We start from the raw sequence: 23322 nt of genomic DNA on the forward strand, positions 1-23322 counted from the left end.
ATTTAAAACCTTCATCTCTGTCCTCTACTCCATCTCTCTTCTCTAGTCCTACCCTAGGTGTGACTGGAGCCAAGAAAGGATGGGACACAGTAAGGTTGGTATTACTGGGTATAAAGAAACCCAAGTAATTTTTCATCAGTGTAGACTTCCTTTCATTCTTAGCTTGACTGATGAAAGCATAGGTGGGGAAAAGCCAGGGATTTGGAAGAGAATTGACAGACTTATTTTCTTATTCAATCACTTACTCCTTAAGTCCCTCTTTTGACTGAAGGTCAAATAATTCCTTTTATTTTTCAGATTTGGGTTTATACCTATTTGCACACAGGGTGCCACACCAGGTAAAATGGAAAGTGTTTTCCAGCAGGTGCAGCCTAGATCGGCAGCAGGAACAGCACCAGAAGCCTCACCACACTTTCTTCCCAGGGTCATGCAACGAATGCAGTCTACGCCAAGAATGTAGCGACCAGGACCACTCAAGTCTGTTTTTCCCAACTGACCAGCCCATGAAATCTCACTCTTCAAACACGACCTGTTAGTAAATGTTAGGGAAGACGGAGCTGGCTCTCTCTCCCCAACAAGGACCCTAGCCCCACTTCCAAATGTCTGAGGGGCTTGAGGACCGCTTTTCCTCATTCTCCAACCAAGTCGCCTGGGTCATCAGGAAGACAGGAGACAGGGTAACTGAGGGCTTGGGCATTAGTTCAAAGATGCCCTTATTCCTCTTATTTTAGGGAATCTGCTTCCATCCCCAAAGTTCATGCTCTTCACTATCCTAGTGCTGCTTCTGCTCTATTTTTACGCCTCTACAGATTCTCAAAGGAAATGCATATTCTATAGAATTTTCAAAGGCAGACATGAACTAACCTTAAATACTTACCAAACCCAGGTCTGTTTTACAATATGCATTTTCTTGAGTTTGTTTTTGTCATAAAATTTCTAGGTATTAAGAAGCGTAAAACTATAAAATACTTTAAAGCCTGAATTCTATTTAAAAGAGTTCAAGTAAAATGTTGAAGTAAGGCCAGCCTCCAAGAGGATTTAGACAAAATTAATACTCTTGACTATTTAGCTATTTTAAACTTACTTACCCTGAACAATTTTTGGTGCTATAAAAATAGACATATTCACTAGAAACAATCATAGTCTCAAATTCTAACTCTTAGTTATTACTATTTTTTTCTTGTTAAAACTGACCATGAAGGAGTTTAAAAATTTCTATTTGGATCATTAGTGTTCTTTTTCTATTTTCTGTCTCTGTGAACCCTTTCCCCTACCCTATTTTTTATGCTCTTTATTCCATTTTTTTTTTTTTGCTTTTTAGGGCTGCATCCACGGCATATGGAGGATCCCAGGCTAGGGGTTGAATCAGAGCTACGGCTGCTGGACTACACCACAGCCACAGCAACATCAGATCTGAGCCTCGTCTTCGACCTACACCACAGCCACAGCAACACCTGATCCTTTTAACCCTCTGAGTAAGGCCAGGGATCGAACCCGCAACCTCATGGTTCCTAGTTGGATTCATTAACCACTGCTGTGCCACGACGGGAACTCCATCATGCTCTTTATTCTTTATATTTTCAAATTAAAGTGATTTCAGTAGTTTGAAACAACTTTCTCTACCCTGCAAGGAAACAATGCATGTGGATTTAAAAACAGGATGCAACTAAACTGTGAGAGAGAAATAAAAGAATCTTTAATATGATTTTGTAAAAACTCTAATTAGAGAAATTTATGCATGCAAAACTCTTCAAATTCAGTGAGTGAGACAATACATAATTTCATTGAGAATGATGTTAAATGGTGACACTCCTTTTCAGGTGCTTTTAAAATACTTTAACTTAACACAAATCATAATCAAATACTTGCTGGTGATACATATATCATCTGTATCTCATATTATATATTTCTCTGTTAAGAGACTACAGAAAAATGTCTCCATGATAGTCCATTCTCTTCAACATGCTTAGGGAATTTTTTAGTTTTGTTTCTTTTTTTTTTTAATGACCTAATTTCACCTAACTTCATACTTTTAATGAGCAAAGGTAATTCTATTATTAATTGTCAGGGCTGGGGTGGGATATACATAATTACGACATGGAAGATAGATTTTCTTTTTTTTCAATATTCTCCATGCATATATTGCATTTGACTAATTTTTATCTTTCATCAGAGCATAACTTAACTATACAGATTATGGTTCTTATTAAGTTACAATACATAATTTTACTCACTTATAACCTCTACTGAGCATTAGGATTGGAGAGTTCTGCTATAACTGGCTTTGCTATTTACTGCAACTAAGAAGTAAGATGTTTGCTTGGGCCCCCTTTAGGCTCTTAGGGGCAGAACATACAGATCCAAGCAGCCCTTGGGTCCCTCTTTATTTCACGACCTTCTCTTAAGTAAAGACCTCAACTGTGGGTGCCTTCATGTTAGAAGAACCCACTTTGAAAGCTCTTCATTCTGGTTTCCTATTAGAGTCATATTATTTGAACTGACTGAAATTCTGCGTTTGCCCAGGAACATTGCTCCAAATAATCCAGAAGTCTTTTGCTAAGCCTTTTCAGAACAATTTTGAAATAAAATAATTTTGAAAGATTGAATCTATCTCCCTGGAGCATCTGAGGCATACTCCTGTGTCTGAGAGTTCATAGCACTCAAGGTCCGGCTCTAGTGACTGGCACAAGGTCTCAGAATGAGTGACCTTTGGCCTGCTTGTCATGACAAATAGTAACTGGTGTTTTAGTGGTCCCTAGTCTGACTCAGGCACTGCTGCCATATTAAACAGTTCAAAAATTATACTGGGTTACAGAATCTTCTCACATCATCAAAATAGACTCCATGATGGCTATAAAAAGTCCAATGGTGAAGACTGTCATTTTTTTTTTTTTTTTAGTAAACACATAAAATTCACATTTATGTGATAACTGAACAAAAGCTATTACCTCCTTCTGGTTTCGTTTGGGGGCACACACAATGTTAGATTTTTCTTTTCTTTTCTTTTTAAACCTGTACCCATAGCATATGGAAGTTCCCAGGCTAGGGGTCAAATCAGAGCTGCAGCTGACAGCCTACACCACAGCCACAGCAAAGCGGGATTCAAGCCCCATCTGTAGCCTACACCATAGCTCATGGCAACACCGGATCGTTAACCCACTGAATGTGGCCAGGGAATCGAACCCGCATCCTCAAGGATACCAGCCAAGTTCGTTACCACTGAGCCACATTGGGAACTTCAATGTTAGATTTTTCTAAAGGAGCATGTTGTCACACATTACTATTCCATGACACAAAAAGGCAACACTGATGTAGGTTGGCAAGCAAGGCTTATTTAATTGTTCAAAGGTAACCCAAGTTTCACAGTGCAAAGGTTAAAAAGCATTGTAGACTGCAATCTCTTCAAACTGTGATTTTAAATATCATGATATAACACCCATAGCATGGTACAGGCAGAATAAAGACAGACCTGTAGTAATTTAGCAAAGACAATTGTTATACAAATGAAAAGCACACAAAACAAGAAAATGTGTTGATCCAATCCACCTCACATTTAAATTTAACACATATAATCACCAAGCCCTTAAAATATGTACTTAATGTCCTCTATTGCCATATCATTATAATTAGACCTACATTATAGAAATGAGCATAATTATTTTAGTTACAACCAAATAAATATATTTATGAATTACTCATAAGTATACTTTTCTAAAAAGTTTTTTAAAAAGAATATAGTTTTTTGTTTAATCTTAAAAAAGATTTCCTGGCATTCCCGTCGTAGCGCAGTGGTTAACGAATCCGACTAGGAACCATGAGGTTACGGGTTCGATCCCTGGCCTTGCTTAGTGGGTTAAGGATCCGATGTTACCGTGAGCTGTGGTGTGGGTTGCAGACACAGCTCGGATCCTGTGTCGCTGTGGCTCTAGTGCAGACCGGTGGCTACAGCTCCAATTAGACCCCTAGCCTGGGAATCTCCATATGCCGCAGGAGCGGCCCTAGAAAAGGCAAAAAAAAAAAAGATTTCCTTGAAAAAAATTAATTCTGAACATGAGTTTATGCATTTATTTTAAAATAGCAATTTATAATAATATTTAACGAACACTAACTACGGCGATATGGTTGTACACAACAATAAACGTCATTAAAATGCATAAGCAAAGAATTAATCAAATTAGCCAGAGTTAAATGCACAACTTGGAAGAGTAGTTTTCCTTCACAAATATTGATTAGAATATTAAAAATCTGTGACTGAAAGAATGAGGGCAATTATAAATGGCCCACTTCATTTGTTTTTAACAAAAGCAACAAACACAGTATTTAGAAAATAGCTAACCAAAATAATAATAGCATAATTCAATAGGGTATATTACAATGTTTCTAAGATAATGAAACAACATGATTAATAGAATGAAATGGTACCAACAAAAACCATGAAATAAGCAGTAAACTCAAAAGCCACTTACATCTATATTCACCACATAAATCATAAAATTTAAAAATTCTGCAGGTACCATCCCACTAAAGCACAAGATGGTACTGCTGCGAGGACTTCCATTGTGATATGTTTACCATGGAAACAATATTTAGGATAATGTAATTTCAATAATGAATTGGAAATATATGGATTGAAATGCCATTGCAGTCTTTAAGGTCAGAAAGAATGAGTTCTAAGAGAACTCATTTTTTCTCTTTAAAAACAGGAAAAGCCCCAAATTTGGGTAAATTAGTTTTTGATGAAGGAATTTTTGGTAGGAATGATTAAGGGATTAACTAAGATTTTAACCCTTGCCTTTTAAAAGTAATATCATAGCACAATATCAAATCAAATGCCATATTTTACTGAACTCTCATTACTATACAAAATGCTCTCAGGGACTGAGACATCCATGGAGATTAATGAAGTGTCCAAGCTAGCATCTCCTTGGTTCAATGGTGTCCTTGCCCTTTGAACAAACAGAAATTAGGTTGTAATATTTATTATTTTGTGCAAAAGTGAAAGTGCTACAAGAGATACGAGAATGTTGTACTTTCTACCAATACAGACTTGGTCTAAAAGGATCACACAGAAATCACTTCAGTGGAAAACAGACATTTGATCTATTTTTCCATATGCAATAAGCTTCTCTCTCAAAAAGAAAAAAGAAAAAATTTCAGAAGCTCTAAAGTTTTAGTTCAGTGGATAGAGTAGGAAAGTTCATAACAATAAATGACCGAAGTTATTTTTTGTAAGCTCCTGGGGATTTGTTTTTTTGGGGACATTTTTGTTTGATGTTTAGCAAGTAGAGTGGGCTAATGAAACCAAGAGAGTAAAACTGAGTGAACATATTCAATACAATTCATATTCTAAAATACACAATGAGATTGGAAGAGGTTTTTATATACCACATACGATTCACATACAATACTGGCCAATATGGGCAATGGTGCACTGCTAAGGATGTCATTTAAAGGCGAATCACTATGAGCACCTTGGTGAGGACAAGAACCAATGAAGGGATGAAACCACAGCCAGTTATTTTGATACCTTCCAATGAGACTTCCATTTAAATAACCTAATTTTGAAAAACAATGCTAAATAAAATCAATAGGAAAGATGGTTACACCCAGGCCACGAGGCAGGTCATAAGAAATATTATTAAATAATTACACTGCCATAATGATAGTAGTAATATTCATTAGCCAGCAGTGTTCTAACTTCTGAAATATCTGGCAAGTTCTGTACCCTGTGATTTGGAAGGATCCATAATCTAACGTCCAATGTTCTGACTTATATTCTTTCACCTAAAAATTCAACAGGTAAGAAGAACTATGATGAGGTCATCAGTGAACAAGCTCAAAATAGACTGAAGCCCTGTTACGGCATGTAGACCACAAAGGCAAATCAATATGCATCAGTCTTCCTTCTAGAGGTAAACGTGGAACATGCTACAATGAATGTCACTTGTAACCACTGCCAGGAAAAACTTTTCAGTGAGGAGCCTCATGAGAGGGATGACCAAATACTTATATTTATATATGTGTGAAGTTTGCATATATTTATCAATATGTATATATATATTCTGTGTATGTATATTTATATGCACATACATATATATACGTACACATATAATTCCATTCTTTAAAACTGTTTATAATAGCAAGAGGAAAACTGTCACTTAGTTACATAAATTTGTAAATCATCAAATTATGATGGTCAGCCATTCTTTCAATTATTGCATATGCTTTGAGATCAAAGATTTCCCCGTAATACTTCAAGAAGATGCATGCAGATAAGATACGAATAGAAAAAACTTTTTTGTTTGCTTTTGTGAAATAATATTGACAAAGCTAAGAGGAAAGCACTTCTCCCCTCCCCAACCAGACTACAAAAAGTGGACAAAAATATCCAAGATAAACCTTTGAGACGCTTTGTGTAGATATTTCAAAGAACCTCACATGATCCTTGGATCATGTATATACTTACTACAAAATGCTCTGGGGGCTGAAAGAGGAAATAAACACAAATGTAACCAACTCTTCATTACCCTAAACAAAAGTCGTTATATTTACTTTGCTATTTTCATTTGATGATCAGTACAAACTTTACAATAGGTTTTGCTGTTCTTTTACAAATAGAAAACTTAAGTATTAAGAATAAATTTACCTACTGTTCTGCACCACATCTGCTGAGTGAAAAATGAGTTTCATGCTTTACAAAATTCCCTGATGATCCAGACTAAAAGGCAATCACTTTGCCTTTTGGCCAAAAGAATATAAAGTCAGAGAGAAAGCACCAATACATTCAGAAATTAAACTAAGATTAGGCAAATCAGGGGCGTACTCACCAGGGTCATCAGAAGGCATGTCGACAATCAGCTGGTCACTGTATTTTCCATATAAGCCATTGGTGCATATGGCTACTACCTGAAGAACGTAACTCATGTTGGGTAGTAAATTATTAAGAATGGCACCCTAAAAGAAAGATGGCAGTCACTATACAAATGAATTATTCTCACAGGAGTACTACCATACTAGACATCTGTCTTTAGAAAAGTTTTTCTCATTTGTCAAAGGAAAATATTTATATTTTATTAACCTGAGGAAAAAGCATGTATGTTTACTTAACAATTGATACTGTTAAGTTGAACTTGTGATATCTGTGAATTAGGAAGATACTGGAAAAGTAGGCTTTTTTTTCTTTTTAGAAATTTAAATCAGATTTAGCTTTAGAAAGTTTCATTTTTTAACTTGAACTCTTCAAATTCCTAAGTGAGTAGCCAAAACTGTAGTTTAATACTTTAGACAAACAAACAAACAGCATTTGCCAGGAGGAGAATGTGAAAAACTTTCAATTTATTTCTTTATCTTAACAACACGTAAGCCAGACAATAACAGAATTTTTATCTTCTTTACATGATCATGAAATGAAAAGTAGTACATTCTCATAAATTCCATAACTTTCCAATTCACAGAGTCTCTGTTCTAGACATCTGAATTAAAAAGTTATTATAAAGCTCATCTATTTTGTTTATATGTTATTCAACACCATGATAACAAAGACAATTTTTATTTAAACGCAGGTTCCGAAGGCTTGAGGGACATGAGCTGTCTGTACAGAGTTGAGGGTCTTGGCTGTGCAGTGGAGCCATCCCGGATGGGTTTTCTCAACTGCACCCCAACACCTCCTTACAAAGGTCAAGTTTAATGTTGAGATGCTCAGGTCACAGAAGGAATCTGTGCTTTCTTTTCGTTAATTTTCGTGCAAGGGAGGAGAGGAAGAAAGAAGACTAAGTCTTTTCCTAAGGATTATCTGCCTCACGCCCCGAAGGTTCTACCTCCATTGACTTCACATCTGTTACTTGAATATTTAATGCAAAAAATGGACTCCAAGTCTCCTACTCTCTCTTCCTTACGCTGGGACAACTTGATGGGGGAAACTGAGCTCTGACATTGCAGGCCCAATTCTTTCTCCATCAGTGAAATCACAGTCAAAGTATTTAACCATTTGCCTCCTTTCCTTTGTAAAGAGAGGCTACACCAGGTGGTCTCCAGTTTCTAAGTTGTCTGTAAGGGTCTACTCTACACTTAGGGCCCCTGTGTAATTGAAAAACCTAAGAAAGAACCTAGAGTCGCACACTGTAGGTTTTGACATAACTGAATCGAGCTTCTGCTTCCCCTTCTCCCCACTACAGAGCTTCACGCAGAGTCTAACATCAATGAAGGCAACAATACACAAGCATTGCTAAGTTCTTATCCTAAGTTTGATCACTACAATATTATCAGTACATGAAACAATCCATCTTATAGTTACCAAGTCTTGGTAGCCGTCTGTCAAAAACTCATGCTTGGTCTGGTCTTCTCCCTCTAGCTGCTGGTACAGAACGGCAAACTTCTCAATCATGGTGTCATAAACTACCCGAGGTCTCTCCCATGTGACAAGGAGGCTGGTATAATTCTCTGGATCAGCTTGAACATTTTCTGGTTCTGAACTACAAACTTCAGAAGAAAAAAAAAAAAAAGATAATTATTGCTACAATTGTCAGCCTCTAGGATTTTAACCAGTAAAACACATCCTGCGAGAACTTTGGTTGTATTTTCACACAAAGTGAAAAGCTGTACTTTCCCACTCTGGTACTTTTGTTCAGGCCATTTTCTGTTTCTGAAAACATCTTCCTTCTCTCCCATCTCTATCTGTTCAAGTCTGCCCAGTACCACTCAGGACAGGTACTGATCAAGTGCAGCCTCCTCTGTTAGGCATGGTCTGATTGCTACTGAAGTGATATCTGTCATTTTCAATGGTCTGTTTGGCATTAATTGCACAGTCTCTTATATTTTTCTTTTCTGCATGGGTCTTAATTCCTCTTGTAGATTGTAAGCAAAAGAAACTGAGCTTTTTTAATCTCTATATTGTCTTGAATCTGTCTAGCACATAAGCTCATGTTCAGAAATAATGGAACAGAGGATATCTTCAAGTTGATGGATTTTCATTACTTTTGTTTGGTACCTGATAAACGCAGTTAGCTCAGGATGAGGAGAATTTCAATGATGAAAGACAGTCTATTATCAGATAGTTTGCTGTTTGGAAATCCTTAAAATAATTACAAATTCTCTATCAGAGAAAGCCATAGGTGAATAACTAAAACTATTATTTCAATATTTTTCTGACCTGATGACAAAAATCCCACTTTGGCATTATAAATAGATTAAGCAATTAATTTCAGGGAATTAGAAGGTTTGTCTGTCTCATCCGAAAAAAAAATGTTCTGAAACTTGTTCAAGGATTCCTTAAAATGAATTGAAGCCCATACTGGGAATCATGCCAAAAATCCAGTCCCATCAGAAAGCCTACTCTGATACATTCTGAAATACATTCATAATGTGATAATTGGGCTAATTGTGAGGATAAAAATTACAAAAGTCATGATATTGTGCTAATGAAGCAAAGCAATAAATATAATCTATCTTAGGCCAGAGAGATTTGCAGAAGAGCGGCTCTAAGGCCAAAGACTAATTATTATGCTCACAGAATCTAAGCTTTCCTTTCAGGGACTACCTAACCTTACAAAGCCACTACATGAGACCATGCAGTTGACTTAAGCCAATGAATCGTCACTGCTACCAAAACTATTTCCAAGACCTAAGGAAAACATGCAAGCAGCAGCATCAGAATGTGACCAGAAAGCCTTTTGTCTCTACCAGTATGTAGTTTTTCTCCTGAACACAGGAGGGCACCCAAAACTAACAACTGATCTTACGAATTGAAACAAATTTTACATACAGTATTTAGTAATAGAAATTGTGGCATATGCTAGCTATGGTATATGAATGAATGAGAGAAAAGTAAAGATATATATATATATATTTTTTTAAATGAATGTATGAATAACTTCATATGAGTTAGAGACAGAACTTTTCACTGTTAAAACTATAACGTTATTTTTGTTTATCAAGGATGTAGGGTGCTCCTTTGGGAATGAGAGGACAATTCTTCATTATCAAAAACCATGCATTCAGAAAAAGAAAATGTATTCTAATTTAGGTCTAGACCACATCATCCTTACTCTATCTAGGGACACTTCTATTAGTGTCCACCAGATGGCAGAATACCATTAAATCGTCTCAAAAGTGAGCTGCTCACATCAATTACATCATTAGAGGAACAGGATTGCCTCAGACTTGCTTAAGATGAATCCTAAGTCTATTTTTGGAAGATTAAAAGTGATTCTGGACCATATCATTTGTACATTTTGTTCAAAACTCAATCTCTTTTTAAAGAGTGAGAATGATTTAAAGTGAAGTATCTCTTCCTCAAAGATGAAAGTTTTATGCATGCACACAGAACGTAAAAATCTGAAAAACTGAGAAAAATATAAAATTAGTCATTGCAAAATACCCAAAGGACTATTTCCTGAAGAGTACAATTTTTTTCAGATGTCTATGTTCACCTTCCCTTAATAGCAGAAATCAGCAGGTATTTCAAATTTTAAGAATCAGCAATTAATATAAAGTAGGACTTTAAAAAGAAATTCATATTTCCTTGTTACCAGGTTTTCATTTTTCTTTCTTCATTATGTATTTGTAAAAGTTTATTGATAATTGTGTCATTGTTGTTGCTGTTTTTATTTATTTATTTTATTGCTTTTTAGAGCCTCACCCGTGGGAGAGGGATCAAAGCCACGGCCTCATGGTTCCTAATTGTATTCATTTCTGCTGCACCACAATGGGAACTCCTGTTTAAGACTTTAAACTTACACTGTGATTAGGAATTTATTTTTAAAACATTCCATTTGTTTATATATAACCATAGTTTAGTAACATGTTTTAAATCTGCAGTTGAATCTTATCTTTTACATGCTGAAATAGAGAACTTTATGGAAAAAAGACAAACACTTTAGAACATAATCAAGAAAAAGACCAGGACTTCAGAACACAGTCCATGATCTTGCCAAAGGATGGCTCTTCTATACGGTAGGATGGGATCTTTTCAATAACAATCTAGTTAATTCTATACACGATACCTTGTGTTCAAACATAAAGCTGGGTAACAAATATGGAATAAGTTATTCTTTTGCACCCTAAGCTTTCCTGATATTTTGTATTAAAATTACTTTAATTTTAATTAAACTAAAAAGACATGAGGACACCTGGATTTAAAATCAAGAAGGGGGTGTTCCCATCATGGCGCAGTGGTTAACGAATCTGACTAGGAACCATGAGGTTGTGGGTTGGATCCCTGGCCTCGCTCAGTGGGTTAAGGATCTGGCGTTGCCGTGAGCTGTGGTGTCGGTTGCAAAGGCAGCTTGGAACCTGCGTTGCTATGGCTGTGGCATAGGCCGGTGGCTACAGCTCCAATTAGCTCCTAGCCTGGGAACCTCCATGTGCCGCAGGTGTGGCCCTAGAAAAGACAAAAAGACAAAAAAAAAGAAAGAAAATGAAGAAGGGTTTTCTGGATCAACATATATTCAGACACTCAATACAAGCTACCAATAGATACAATAAAATAGTAACAAAATTATAATTTTCTTGATTATGGGGAGTTTGGAATTATGCTGAGGTTCCATCTTCTTCTTCAGGACTCATCCTGATTCCTTTCTAAAAGTTCATGTGAGCTGGATCACAGTTATTGATTCTTTAAGGAACACTGGCCAAGAAGGAGAATTTAGTTCCTGCAAGCTCTGTGCTATGAGTCAGGCTGTGACAAATCTGGGGTCCATGTCAAAGTCACACAGAAGTGGAGCTCCTGTTGTGGCTCAGCGGAAACGAATTAGTTAACTGACCAGTATTCATGAGGATGTGGGTTTGATCCCTGGCCCTGCTCAGTGGGTTAAGGATCCAGTGTTGCTGTGGTGAGCTGTGGTGTAGGTTGCAGACAAGGCTTGAACCTGGCGATGCTGTGGCTATGGTTGACAGCTGCAGCTCCCATTTGACCCCTAGCCTGGGAACTTCCATTTGCCACTGGTGTGGCCCTAAAAAAAAAAAGACAAAAAAAGTTACACAAATACAATGCTTTAGAAAAAAACGCAAAGGATCCTGACATCTAAAGCCTAAGGCTGTGGTACCTGTTTTAAAGGAGTGCTAAGTGTTCTTACTTAAAAACTGATCTTCAACATTCAATTCTCATTTACTTGGTTCCAGTTTTTTTTCTTTGTTTTTGTCTTTTGTCTTTTTTAGAGCCACATCTGCAGCAAATGGAGGTTCCCAGGCTAGGAGACTACTATTACGGAGCTGTTGCCGCTGGCCTACGCCAGAGCCACAGCAACGCCAGATCCGAGCCGTGTCTGTGACCTACACCAAAGCTCACGGCAATACTGGATCCTTAACCCACTAGGCAAGGCCAGGGATTGAACCCGCAACCTCATGGTTCCTAGTCGGATTCGTTTCCACTGTGCCACGACGGGAACTCCCCAGGCACTCTTGATGTACAAATAAAGATGGTGCTGTCCCTGCCTTCAGAAAACTCATTCCTATGAGAACCTCTAACCCTTACATTGAGTAAGTTATTAAATGTAATGGGTACTTTTATTTTCCAAACCCTAGACTCCATTTACAAAGGAATGCAAAATTAGCTTTTAAAAATTCTACCATTTTAGACCAAATTAGGTTCTGCTTTGCAAAATCACACATTTTCCCCACTACAAGTTGTAAAAGCTTCACAAAACTTAGCAAGCACAGTCCTTTACCTTCTCGTCACTTATGTGAACAACTCGAAGGGTGAAAACCTCGGATGTAGGAATGTGCCTGCCTTGCAGAGCAAGTCCCAGAAGATTAACAGGCCCAACACCGAGTGTCACGAGGAAAAAGGAAAACACGTGGGAGAAGAAAAGGAAATAAACGAAGGAAAGACACCCCGGAGAAGAACATGATAACTCTTGCTGGGACAAGTCTCGGGATTAGCTAATCCTGAAAGCTGGTGAAGATGGTCAAGGGGAGATGGGCGTTTCCTTCTGCCTTTGCTGTTCCATGGGCCACCTTGGGAGATGGAACACAACCCCGAGGGAGAAGGTGTGGTCTCAGCTCCATGGATTATGAGTAAAAATGTAGGTGGAGGTGCAGACAGGGCTGCGATTCTTGGGGAGTGGCAGAAAAATGTCCTCATTACCTAAGACGTCACTAGGTTTTCATCTAGTATTTCCCACTGTCTTGTGGTTGCAGACGGTTCAGCACAGCCCATGGCAGAAGGACTTCCGTGAATGCACACTGATAAACCCACCGCATCCTTGCTTGAGGTTTATGAGCCTCCCCGAAAGAAGTACTGAGACAGGTAATTCAATGACTATTACGAGAGGCACTTGGAGATTTACAGTCAGAAGTCAGTCAATACTAAGGGTGTGATTTACGCTCAGGGAGCAGCAGGTCTTAATAAAACTAATGTAAAGACTGCCAGAATGGTTAAAAATAATAACTAGAAAGGATCTGTCAGTGTCTTGTACTTCTCAATGATTATATGCCATTCCTTTTAGATAAATAGCCAAAAGAAATCTTTCCAATTCTACCTAATTCAGTCAATCTTCCCTCGGAACACCCAGTAACTTTGTCGACAGTTCAATTTATAACATATAAGAAGTAATCTCCATGTCACTATCTGCACATGGTTAAAGCCCAGTGTTAATGTACATGTGACCTTAATGAATGCTATTTACAACGACTGACCTTCAAGAAGGTGATGCATAATTCATCACGACATTTTTCAGGAAATTATAGACAATTTCTCACAGCTCAGATCCAACATTAAGCTATAAAGACACTCTTGAAAAGTACATTATGGGTTTTTTTTTTTTAAATTTGCATTGATTATGTTACAATGCTAGTAAATGAGATTTAAAGCACATTTATAATTCTGTTCAACAAACACAAGCGTTACAACATGGAAAACTTGAATAGCACCCCATACTTACGGTGATAGCTTGCCCCCTCTATATAAACATATTTATAGATGCACATACGCACATACACACACACACACACACACACGAGTGTATACACACATGTATACAATGCACCCTGCAGTAACAGTAGCTACAAACATGCACCATATTAGGTTCAAGGGACTGGACTGCTGTGTAAATGTTAACTCATTTAAACCTCAAGACAACCCTACCAAGTGGCCATTTTTAACTCTCGTTTAATAGGTGAAGAAACTGAGGCGTCGAGAAATTAAATAACTTGACAAATTTTATGTAACAAAGAAGTATTTGCACTGGGGTTTGAAACCACAAGTCACCTGGACTTGAAAGCCCAAGCTCTTTCCCACTGGGCTTTAGGAGGCCTCTGCTTCTAGGGGGACAAGAGGGCAGTGGGAACAGAGCTGGCCTTCACCTCCCCTACATGCTCGTACTGTTTGTGAGCTTATTCACACAGACTGCTCATTAACTAAGAGGTGGCTTCCACTAACTCCTTCAAGATCAGATGGTTCTAGTCAATTCTGTGATTCTTAGAGGAGTCAGTGTCTGCTCCACAATGCCCCAAATAAATGCCTTTTAATACATGGCACCATTACCTAAAAAGGCAAAAACAGAGGACTGAAGTTCTGCTAAAACATGCAGACTGAATTCTGCTCTAAATGCAAAGACGAATAAGGCTTGATCTCTGCCATCAAGAACTTCACATGGATATATATACCTCACAAGGTTTTTGCCATTACTTGCAGCAGACTTGGCAAAACATATTTTTCTACAATGCATTTACTGAGAGCAGGATTCTGACAATTTTCATGCCACCTCTTTCTTCTCTCTTGGTCAAAATGAGGATGTTAGATATTTATAATAGCAAAATCTATAAATATAACCCGAATGTCCAAAATTGAGTAACTAATTTAATCAGTTACTATGACTATACAATGGCATAGTACATAAAATTAGGGATGGTCTATTAATGATATATTTAATCACTAAGTAAAGTAAAATCAATTAACAGATAAATGTAGCACAGCCTCATTTTTATTATATATATGTTTAATTTAAGAGAAAGGCCTAGAAGGCTATTCCTCAAAATCCTCATAGCAGTTATCACTGGGTGATGACATCATAGGGAATTTTTATTTCCTTTTGTGTGTGTACCTATATATTTTCTATTTTTTTTACAATGTTAATGCAATAAAAACTTATTTTCAGATTCAATTTAATAAAGATTAAATCCTGAACATAAATGCAATCCTCAAAAATTATTTTCAAAGTCAGCTCGAGAAAGTAGAAGGGATAAAATGTATCCACTAAGGGAAAAAAAATCACAGGAATATGCATACAGAAAATAAATGCTGGTTCAATGTAAATACTCATGATGGAAAGTGCAAAAATTCATATGGGTTTATACATTGAGCTGTGCAAGAGGCATCTGTTGAGCATAGCCTGCCATATTTTTATTATAGGGAAGTGGATTCTAACCGTCATTTGGTGAATATTTGATGAATAAGAGCTTTATTTTGGCCCAGCAATGAAGGTAAAGTGATAAAAGACTTAGCTCCTTCCTTCCTGGAGCTCAGAGTGTGGTGAGGGGACAGATAAGTAAAGAGACACTATTATATGGCGGCCACTGCTAGGAAGTTAGGATGAGCTGAGTATAGGAGCTCCTGGGCACTTTGTACACATTCAGACAAGCATCATTCAATGGCACCCCCAGGGCATGGCCACTGCAGGAGTGCACAGTCCTATGCTCGGGCCAGAGCCAGGCTGGGTAGGGATGGAGGGAGAGTTAGAGATGCCTCCTGGAGTCTTGAAGAAGGAGAGGAGACAAGCAAGCAAAGCCAGCAGGGAAGAACATGCCCTGGATCGGAAACAGCATGTCTAAGTGCCACCTGCAAGAGTGTGGTATGCCCTCTTCAGGGGACCTCAGAGTTCAGGACATGGGAAGGGAGCTGGCTGCGCAGAAGTAAGTGCTTGAGCAAGTAAGTACTAAACAGAACCTACCATGGAATGACAAACAGTTTGGATTTTAGTCTAAAAACAATGGGACCTGTCTCCTGGGATAGACCATAATATAAGAAAGGGAGTGTGTGTGTGTGTGTGTGTGTGTGTGTGTGTGTGTGTGTGTGTGTATGTATGACTGGATCACTTTGCTATACAACAGAAATTGGCAAAACTTTGTAAATCAACTATTTTATTTATTAACTTATTAATTAATTAATTAATTAATTTTTTGTCTTTTGTCTTTTTTAGGGCCACACTGGTGGCATATGGAGGTTCCCAGGCTAGCGGTTGAATTGGAGCTGTAGCTGCTAGTCTATGCCACAGCCATGGCAATGCAGGATCCAAGCCGCCTCTGCACGACCTATACCACAGCTCACTGAGTCAGGCCAGGGATTGAACCTGTGTCCTCATGGATGCTAGTCAGATTCATTTCCGCTGCGCCACGACGGGAACTCCCCATCAACTGTATTTTAATTTTAAAAAGTTTTAAAAAATAAATAAAAGTAATGGGATCCATTGAAGGGTTTTAATAAAATAAAATAAAACTGATAAAAGTACATGATCCCAGAATCTTATTGATTTATTTCGTTATTTGATCATCTGTATTTTAGAAAGGATGGTTAAATCTTTCTTTTTTTCTAATCAATTGTGTGTTAATTACCAGACAGGAAGTTCTAGTATTCAGTATTGCTGGTAGAAATATAATGGAATTTCCTTACTCTGGGGAAATTTAATTTGAAACAATGTCACACTAAATGCAGCTATACATCACTGCTGTCTTGGGCTCTGTTTTTTGGTTTTTTTTTTTTAATCCTTTTTATGGCCACACCCATGGCATATGGAAGTTCCTAGGCTAGGGGTTGAATCACAGCTGCAGTTGCTGGCCTACATCACAGCCACAGCATTGCAGGATCCAAGTTGCATCTGTGACCTACACTGCAGCTCACAGCAACGCCAGATCCTTTACCCACTGAGTGAGGCCAGGGACTGAACCTGTGTCCTTCTGGGTACTAGTTGGGTTCGTTTACCACTGAGCCAAGACAGGAACACCGGCGCTCTGTTTTTTTGTTGTTGTTAAAGGATGAGTGATTGTCACAAAAATTACATTGAAATGGTAAAAACATGCTATTTCAATGCCTGTCAAACTCAGACGACTACTGAATTAATCTTATCCACGGCCAAAAATTTACTGCAGGGCTGGGATCAAAGAAGACCATGTACTTGGAAAGGTTTTTGGTCCCCAAAGCAAAGGCCACTTCAACCCTTTCTCTCATGAACTGGTACACCCTCAGTGTAGACTGAAAGGAACAAGTCCGGAGATGCAACTGACTGTGTCCTCTGGACACTTTCAAAGGCTTCTGATGGCCGTGCCAGCTTCAAAAGACACAGCAGGCACTCCAGCAGCCTTCCTTCTGCCTCCTCTCCATCGCCTGCGCCTGACAAGGACAAACTTCTTTTCTTTCAAAGAAGGAAACTGGGGAAAAGACTCACTTTTTATTCAGTAAAAATTCAGTGCCTTTGGTTTCAATCCTTACTGGGCTCTAGGCTTCTCTGGGAGCTGCCCACACAAAGATGGGCATTTATTTAAAACCCAAATCACGCGTCCAGACTCAGGTCAAATGTGGTTCTCCCACGGAGATTCCCTGGTCATCCCAACCAGCAGTGACCTCCCCAAGCTCTGAACACCTCACCCCTCTTTCATTCCTCTCTTTCAGCTGTTAGCACAGGCATCTGCCCTAAAGGGCACGTGGGGGTGGGGGTGCGGCTTGGCCACCTATTATTGTGCGTTTTAGAAAAATTACTTCCCTTGCTTAAGCTCACTGCTTCTTATCTGCAAAATGGGGTTATTCACATGGGAAGTATATATTTATATATATACTCCCCCCTTTTTAAGGCTGGTGAAAGGCCTGGGAGTTGAATTGGAGTTGCAGCTACAGCTGGCCTACACCACAGCCACAGCCACACTGGCTCCGAGCCACATCTACAGGCTATGCCACAGCTCACGGCAATGCCAGATCCTTAACCCACCAAGAGAGACCAGGGACTGAATCCGGACCTTCTTAGAAACTATGGTGGGTTCTTAACCCACTGAGCCACAACAGGAACACCTGAACAGGTATTTTTAATTACCATTTTATAAATATGGCAAGCAAGATTCAGAGACATTAAGTAGCTCACCTAAAGCTACAAAGCTATAATCAAAATATTTCCAAAAAGCTAAGTCTTGTGTGTTTTCCATCACACCACAGTTACCTCCCAAAAAACTGAATCTACAGGAGTGGTAGAAAAGTTATCCAATACCTACCTGCTTCATGAATCTCTTCCTTTCCGGTATATGAGGAAAACACCTGCCTGGAGAACTTGTATTGCTGTTCTCGAAAATTATTTTGCAAGTAGTCCATCAGCATGACATAACCAGATTGTTGCATTGTAAGAACTTCACAGAAAACAGCCAACTGGAAAGAAGATATTTAACACATAATTCAACACAACAGCTTCGAAAGAATCAGAGAATGCTTTATAACAGATTTTCTACAGCAAAGTTTAGAGAATAATTCTTTTTGAGTTGCTTCAAATTACTTCATCTGTCTGAATTTCCAAGATTACCTGGCTTTCAGAGATGCTAACTGTATCCTTAAAAACAATCCAGTCCACGGTGTCTGTGCAGGGAGGGGAAGTCAGCGAGCCATTGTACGTGTAATACTTGTCAGTTGAGTTTGGCAGAAGGTTCAGCAATGTGAACGGATCCAATGCAGCCTGTTTCCCTACAAAGGAAGAACATACATCTCAGCTGAAATTCCACCACTGGAGCTTAGCTGTCCAAAGGTCCTGTGACACAGAGACATATGCTTTGATATGTATTATTTAAGCAGAAAAATTTTAAGAACATTTCAGATATATCACAAAATGATAAAACTGGCGTACTCCAAATTTTCTTGCATATATCACCACATAGTGTTAGATGCTTTATCTTTACACGGGCAAGATGCTGGAGAGATTATTTTTACATAGGAAAGATATTCAGATATTGTATGGCCATCTCAATGGATACTATAAAGGCATTTGCTAAGATGTAATACCAGCTTGTGGAAAACAAAAGCAAGACCTTATTCTGATGAGGATTATCTACAAAAGTCTATGATAAAGATCACATTTAAGGATGACTTACTGAAAGGTTTTCCCTTAGTGATAAAGACAAGGACATCCTACTACCTCCATTTCCATCGAACACTGAATTTAAGGACTGGAATTGTTTATTTATTTTACTTATAATAAAGTAAGAAGAAGAAAAAAAAGTCATGAATATTGGGCAGGAAAAATGATATAATCATAATCTGCAAATAACACAACTGAGTATGTGGAATACTGAAAATAATTTACCAACTACTGGAATAATAAGAGCATTTAGCAAACTCATTGCATATAAAACCAAATATACAAAACTTGATTTTATTTATTTTTCTTTCTAGCTTTTTATTTTAATTTTATTTTTTATATATAATGATTTTTATTTTTTTCCATTATAGCTGGTTTACAGTGTTCCGTCAATTTGCTACTGTACAGCCTGGGGACCCAGTTACATATATATGTATACATTCTTTTTTCTCACATTTTCAGGCTCCATCATAAGTGACTAGATGATTTTATTTCTACGTACTGGTAACAAACAATAGAAAATGAAGTTTCAAACAATATAACATGATAGCAACAAATATCAATACAAGTCTAACAAGTGATACGTAAAACATCTATTTCGAAAATTTAAAAAACTTCCTTGAGAGAATTAGATAAAACCTTAAAAGGGTGGGAATATGTTAATGGAAAGACTGAGTGTTGTAAAGATGTTGAATTTTGGGAGTTCCTGTTGTGGCACAGTGGAAACGAATTTGACTAGTATCCGTGAGGATGCGGGTTTGATCCCTGGATTTGCTCAGTAGGTTAAGGATCCGGCGTTGCCATGAATTGTGGTGTAGGTGGCAGATGCAGCTCGGATCCCACATTACTGTGGCTGTGGTGTAGGCCAGCAGCTGTAGCTCTGATTCGACCGCTAGCCCGGGAACTTCCATAAGCCACAGGTGTGGCTCTAATAAAAAAAGGATGTTGATTTCCCCCAAGTTGTTTCACGAGGTCAACAATGTTTTTTTGTTGTTGTTATGACCTCACCCACGGCATATGGATATTCCCAGGTCAGGGACTGGATGAACCCAAGATGCAGCTTCAGCAATACCAGATCCTTTAATCCACTGCACCAGGCTGGGATCGAACCTGCACCTCCACAGTGACCTACACCACTGCAGTCAGAGTCTCAACCCACTGTGCCACAGAGGGAATTCCAATGACTTCTTAATCAAAATCTCAGATGGGCTGGTGTGTGTGTATTAACTGACATTCTGATTTTTAAATTTAAATGGAAATGCAAAGAAAAGTTAAAACAATCTTCAACCAAAACAAAGTGGGCGATCTCTAGTGAGAAGACCTACTATATTCGGCTATAGAAATCATGATAGTGAGATTTTATGCAAAGATAGACAAAGAGAACAATGCAAGAAAAGAAAGAGGCCAGACCCACACATATATGGTTACTTGGTTTATGACAGAAAATAATTACTATGTAATGAATGAATGGCCTTTTCAACAAACAGTGCTATATCAACTGGATATCCTTAAGGAAAAATATAAATCTTTATTCCCTACTTCACACCATAAGCATAAATCAGTTCTAAGTAGAGTGTGGATCTAAATGTGAACAGAATAATAAGGCTTTAGAGGAAAACACTGAGAATTATCTTCATAACTTTAGCATAGGTTGAGATTTCTGAAGTAGCATGAAAAAAAGAGTTCATAATGGGGGTTTTTGTGGCTTGCAAAAACACACACTTCATCTGAATAACCTCACTACCACTAACACAAGAGAGTGTCACACCTGAGCCAACGCTGCTCTATGTGTGATCAGTCACTCACTCAACCAATCCTTTTCTTTTGAACATAAATTAGTGATTAACCAACCAATCAGATCCTCCTTCCGCGGGAAGTTGACAGAAGGAAGGGGAAAGATGAGGAAGGTAAAAGAGACAGGGCGTTAAGACAAAGACCACAGTTGGGCCTGGTGCAAAGGGAGAGTCACTAAACACTTAGAAAGAATTCTTACTGCTTAGGACAGTGAGACTTACTATGGGGCCACATCAACACTGCCTGTGAGGATTTTTCACTATACAAATTCCTGGGCTGCATTTGTGATTAAGAAAGCACCGCAAATGATTCTAATGAGAATCCCATTTCAGGACCACTGATAATGTTACCTGGGGTGTGTGCATCTCTTCCTTGCAACTTGAAAGATTTCAACTAACAGTTTTCCCTTTTGTAGGCCCTGCTTGGGGAATATTAATACATCATCTTTGTGTTGCTGCAACATCATCCTCTTTCTCACCACCCCATGTTAGAGCGATGCCTACCATAGAATAGGTATGATGGAAGGAACAGAAAGAAACAAAGGTGTCAAGAGGGAAGGAAAGAGAAATGGGCTTATCTCTTAGTGAGAAATACAGAACACGAACAACCAGCTCACCTTATAATATTTTATAACCTGAATGATGGTTGAAAAGTGTTGTTTGTTAAAATAATTCACATCATACAGAGAATACGCAGCAGGACTAGGGAGTTTAGCTGCAGTTCCTGAGTCACTCTCTAAAAAGACAAGCACTGCTTTTAAGTCCCCAGCAACAGTGGCTGGCAGCCAGTACTGGGACGTCTTCTGTTTATTGGGCGCTGGGGGATTTTCTAGACTCTGAAACAGGACTAAATTTAATCCAAGAATTCTCAAAATGGAAACATTTAACTGTGGGAAGATTTAACGGGTTTAGTTTGGACAGATCATATCTCACAACCATTCAAACCAAATTGGCACGTGTTTCCTAAGTGTTCTGAAACCTGTAACTAATATCAATCTCTACTCTATATTGGAACAAATATTAAGACAGTCAGGATCTAAATCCTGGCTCTATCACTTATGAACCGCATGGGCTTAGGTATCTTTGCTGAGTACATGGAAATATTAAGTATCTGGCGAATGAGTTGAAAGGCATAGGATACTTTATTTTTTGGTAAAAGAGGAGGGAAGAAGTTGACTTGGTAACAGAAAGCAGACGAGCATGTGTTCCCAGCCAGCCCAAGAGACCACTTGCGCTGCTTCCGAATTACGAGCCAGGACACAGGCAGAATGCTGTTAGGGAACCCAAATTCCCAGGGGGGTTGCGGTGGTATTTGACAGCAGGCTCTGACGAAGCATCACCCCCCACAAGGGGTAACAGACAGTAGATATTGGAAAGGAAACTTTAGTCAAAGAACATGAGTAAAGTGGTTCTTAAGCTCATACGACAGCCTTCTAGAGACCCCCCAAGAAACAACTGAAGAAGCTTCGAGAATGTGGCCAACGTGCCACGATTGTCCAAGTCTGTACTAACCACCAGTAAGAGCATCACTTTTGTGGTCTTTACAGGCTGGTGAAAGGCCTGGGAAAATTCAGATTCGTAGTTAACGTAATTTTCACTGTGGGAATTCAAACTAGCTGCCTTCCTGCAGTCTGCATAGATCTCACTTGCTGACTAAATGAGGGAAAAATTAAGTGTAGCTTATGTTGAATTTTGCAATCCAGGTGGATAACAGCTCTATCCTGTGTTTGACTGCATCTTTCAAAAGTAAACAAAGCTGCATTGCTAGAGCTCACAAATTCTGAGCTGTGTGGTCAGTTCAGGTTCTCACGTGTAATTGACAAAGACGAATCAATCCCAGGCCAGACTTCTGCTTTCAAGGAAAGGATCTATGTGAGTTTTGTTTCAAATCCTGCAGGTTCTCTGAGAGGAATAATCCTTGCTTTACTGATAACTCAGGACATTAATACGCTGTTTGTGGGTGCTTAATAAAAGTAAAATAACAACAGGTGTGCTGTCTCTTGCCAGCGTTGCCAAAGGCATATTCTGTGGCAAATTACAAGATCCACGAGATAGCAGGCAGAACCTAAAAGCATAGTGCATCTTGCTCTATGTAAGCATTCACCTTCCAAAAATCTCATCTCATCATATTGATAAAGCAAAGGACTTACCAAGGAAACCACCAGGGAATACATTCAAACTTGAGGGATAATTCCCTCTTCATTTTAAGTATATTTTTTATAAAATTTACTGGTTCCAGTTTACAAATTAGAGTTTTTAACAGATGTACATAGAGAGACTGAATAAAAATTCATTTAATGAATGATGTGATCAGCTTGTTTTCAATAATAAAATTAGAAAACCTCAACTTCTTATTCATATTAACATCTGATGATTTCTATGTGACAAAAATTTCTGATAAATTGTTTTTTAGTGAGAAATGTATAAACCATCCACTGTGAGACGTGAAAGATTACTCCTCTTTACAACTGCCTTCCCCTCTTCCTTGG

General features: G+C 38.4%; 1 protein-coding gene across 4 annotated transcripts in view; it reads right to left on the bottom strand.

Annotated features, from left to right (window-relative positions):
• Positions 1-23322, bottom strand: part of PTPRZ1 (protein tyrosine phosphatase, receptor type Z1) — a 182250-nt gene that overhangs the window by 57085 nt on the left and 101843 nt on the right. For all 4 annotated transcript variants that reach the window (XM_013985675.2, XM_013985677.2, XM_013985674.2 and 1 more), the window contains exons 7-10: positions 18492-18649; positions 18190-18340; positions 8294-8478; positions 6828-6954 (exon numbers count right to left, since the gene is read on the bottom strand). In XM_013985675.2, the coding sequence (XP_013841129.1) occupies positions 6828-6954; positions 8294-8478; positions 18190-18340; positions 18492-18649 (621 nt within the window). The remainder of the gene's footprint in view (positions 1-6827; positions 6955-8293; positions 8479-18189; positions 18341-18491; positions 18650-23322) is intronic.

Source organism: Sus scrofa, chromosome 18, assembly GCF_000003025.6.
Source record: "Sus scrofa isolate TJ Tabasco breed Duroc chromosome 18, Sscrofa11.1, whole genome shotgun sequence".
Taxonomy (NCBI): domain Eukaryota; kingdom Metazoa; phylum Chordata; class Mammalia; order Artiodactyla; family Suidae; genus Sus; species Sus scrofa.